Genomic DNA, 3,519 nt, shown 5'->3' with positions numbered 1-3,519 from the left:
GTCATTATTTATCACTTTAATCTACATTTGCATGAAATTCTCTATGTATAACTTACACTTATTTCCGTTAGTTGTCAAAGCATTTCAATTTTTTTTATTTTAGGGTTTTTCATTTAATATAATATTTATGTTTACTATTATTACATTTACATTTAGTCATTTAGCAGATGCTTTTATCTAAGCGACTTACAAATGAGGACAATAGAAGCAATGAAAACTAACAAAAGAGCAACAATATGTAAGTGCAAATGACAAGTCTCGGTTAGCCTATATGCAGTACACGTATATATATATACACACACATACACAAAGAGAAAAACAAGTAGATAGAATAGAAAGCTAGAGTTAGTTTTTTTAATAAATGAAGACAAATAGATAAAGTAGAATTAAAATAGAATAGAATGTGCTAGAGTTAGAGGGTCAAATAAAGATGGAACAGATGTGTTTTTAGTCGTTTCTTGAAGACGTTTAATATTATTAATTATAATTATTATGCATTAACACTGTTAATATAGTGTTTTGTTTAAAAAGTATACTATGTCAGAGCCATGGCAGTGTTATTTTAGCATTATTTATATACTATTACAGAGATTATTAATATTTTGAGTTAATATATTTTGAATATTTTATTCGTATATTTCCAATTTTAGGTTTTCTTTTTAAATATTTCTATATAGCTGTAATTTATTTTTATTTGAGGTAGTTGTAGTTATCTTGATACTTTAACTTCTTTCAGTTGTCAAAGCATTCTAATTTCTGTTTTAGTTTAAGTTATTCATCTGGTATTTATATTAATATTATTAATTCCTATTATTATTATTATCTGGTATTTATTATTAATTCCTATTATTATTATTATATTATTAAGTTAGTTGTTAAAGCTTTTCTAATTTTTATTTTGGTATTTTGGAGTTTTTCATCTAATATTTATATATATTAACATTAATATATATTATTTTTATATTTATAATAATTATTATTACTGTATTTATTTATTTATCTTAAGAATTAATATTTTGTAATCATTATATTAATAACAATAATTATAATTTAAACTTATTTCAGTTAATTGTTAAAGCATTTTCATTCATTTTTTCATTACTTTACAATAGCCAACATGAAAATAGAATGGACTCTATTTTCTCTCTTAATCCATTTTTCTGGTCTTATTGTGGACAGTATGTGCATGTTATTCCAAATAAAACAAATGTTTGTCTTCCTAATTTTTCAAAGTTTCTCTGAAATGACATTCTTTTCTCGTATAGCGTCACTCTGGCCTCTTATTTTTCTCATTTATCACTGCCCCGTTAATTCCCAGTGGATGAACTCAAGTCTTGCCCTACATTTTATTTGGTTGAACATCCAGTTTCCATCAGAAATTTCACACAAGTAAAATGCTTACAAATATGGTTTCAAGAGTTTAAAATAGAGCAGACACCAACTGGACAGAAAACAACTTATCTGTGAGACACACAGACAGACGCTCGCTGTATTGAGATGTCTCTGAGAATGTATGTTTGTCTCTCTCTCAGGTGTGTGTGTGGTGAATCAGACGGTGTGGTCCTGGGAACTATTTGAAACTTCCTGTGCAACCGGCAAAATGTGATAAGAATAATAGGGCTGGGCCAACAGAAAGCCTGTCATTCATTCAGCGCTTATCATGGCCATACGCGTGAAATCCTATAGTAATACTATAAATCTGCGGAAGCATTTGATATCACGCATAAGGCACAATGATTTCTGCAATGAATGAATGGTGAATGGCGCGGCGCACTGTTTTGTTTACTACACATATACTAAAGCGCGGATGACGCTTGCAACCCGTCAATATAAAAGTTTAGTTTAACGTTAAGAAACTGTCAGAATATATTACTATTTAGCAGTCTTAAGACTCAATGCTACTACTGCTAATAAATATTAATAAATCTTTATTTTTTAAGGAATAATCACATCTGTTTTCTTTTTAATTTTAACAGTAAAACTCTGTTGTGCAGCACTTTGTTTGCCAAAAAATAAAAGGGTTTAATTTTCATTTGATTAGGATAAATTAAATTAATGTTTTATGCCTTCATCTGATTACCGGAAGAATTAAGAACATTTGATAGGGCCCTATTATTGTTTAAAAAAGGACCCTACACAAAAAAAAGAATAGGTTTAAAATACAGGCATGTGGCTCTTAATTTCTTTTTATTAATTCGCCATTTGTAAACTGATGTTTACTGTTAATTTTTTTTAAATATCAATTGCATTTGTATTAAAACTAGGCCTATATTCACTGAATGTAATCAAAAAAGTCAAGAATCGAATTTAATCGAGAGCTTGCTAATCGAAATCGAATCGGGACATCTGAATCGATACCCAGCCCTAACAGAGAGATGAGGTGAGAGGAACAGATGGGGAGGGGAAGGAAAGGAAAGAGCGAGTCAAGTGTGAGAAATTTCTGGAGTCAAACAGTAAGAGATGACACCTGTATCAGAAACACACTAATATCCTCTCAATCTCTGTGTGTGTGTCTTTCAGAGATCAGCCAGAGGACGGTGCATCGACTGAAATCCCAAATCCAAAAACACTCGGAGAAATCTGCAAAGACTGCACTCTGACGCCTTAAACACACACACTGAAGAAGTACAGGGAGCCAGATAAATGGCTGACAAACAGATCAGGTATCACTACTTGATTTGGTGTTGACCTCTTTTGACCACTAGCAACCACCTAAAACCCAATGATACTTCAACTTATGTGCCGTCTCCTCTCCTGCTTCGCTTCAGTTTGCCTGCCAAACTAATAAACGGCGGTGTGGCGGGACTGATCGGCGTTACCTGCGTGTTTCCCATCGATCTGGCCAAAACCCGCCTTCAGAACCAGCAGAATGGATCGCGCCTCTATACCAGCATGTGAGTGTTCAAACAAATGGTTCGAATCATATAGAAGATTCAGTTCATTAGATTCACTTGTGATTGATGTTTGTACTGTGCTCTGCAGGTCAGACTGCCTTATTAAGACCATCCGCTCAGAAGGATACTTCGGCATGTACAGAGGTACGTTTATGTGGTTAATTGTCAACAAAGAGCTTATTTGTGAATGATGTCACTGAGAATGTACGTTTGTCTCTCTCTCAGGTGCGGCGGTGAACTTAACTCTCGTCACTCCTGAAAAAGCCATCAAGCTGGCGGCAAATGATTTCTTCAGATTTCACCTCTCTAAGGACGGGTTAGACATAAACACACACACACACACAAACGCACTAATCAATATAAACATGATGACTAGCTCTTTGAGCTGACTGTGCCCATTCACACACACAAACACATCATCTGGGCTGACACACTGCTTGGGCTCATTCCCAGCCTTTAACATGTCAACAAACATTTTTAATTTTAAGGTTTTCATCTAGTACTTAAATTTGACATACATGTATATATATATATATATATATATATATATATATAAAATATATATAATAAAATAATGTAATGATAATAATAATAATAATAATAATAATAATAGGAATATAAAATT

General features: G+C 32.4%; 1 protein-coding gene across 2 annotated transcripts in view; it reads left to right on the top strand.

Moving 5' to 3' along the window:
• LOC107551436 (mitochondrial glutamate carrier 1-like) overlaps positions 1-3,519 on the top strand; it is a 28,073-nt gene that overhangs the window by 7,070 nt on the left and 17,484 nt on the right. Inside the window, exons 2-5 of one of the 2 annotated variants that reach the window (XM_016233037.1) lie at positions 2,521-2,663; positions 2,769-2,894; positions 2,983-3,038; positions 3,120-3,210. The exons of the other annotated variant lie outside the window; for it this stretch is intronic. Of the exons in view, the coding sequence (XP_016088523.1) occupies positions 2,644-2,663; positions 2,769-2,894; positions 2,983-3,038; positions 3,120-3,210 (293 nt within the window). The 5' untranslated portion in view covers positions 2,521-2,643. The remainder of the gene's footprint in view (positions 1-2,520; positions 2,664-2,768; positions 2,895-2,982; positions 3,039-3,119; positions 3,211-3,519) is intronic. 2 annotated transcript variants of the gene reach the window in all.

This window comes from Sinocyclocheilus grahami, unplaced genomic scaffold, assembly GCF_001515645.1.
Source record: "Sinocyclocheilus grahami isolate Dianchi unplaced genomic scaffold, SAMN03320097.WGS_v1.1 scaffold423.1, whole genome shotgun sequence".
In the NCBI taxonomy this organism is placed as follows: domain Eukaryota; kingdom Metazoa; phylum Chordata; class Actinopteri; order Cypriniformes; family Cyprinidae; genus Sinocyclocheilus; species Sinocyclocheilus grahami.
This window is presented reverse-complemented; position numbering and strand designations above follow the sequence as displayed.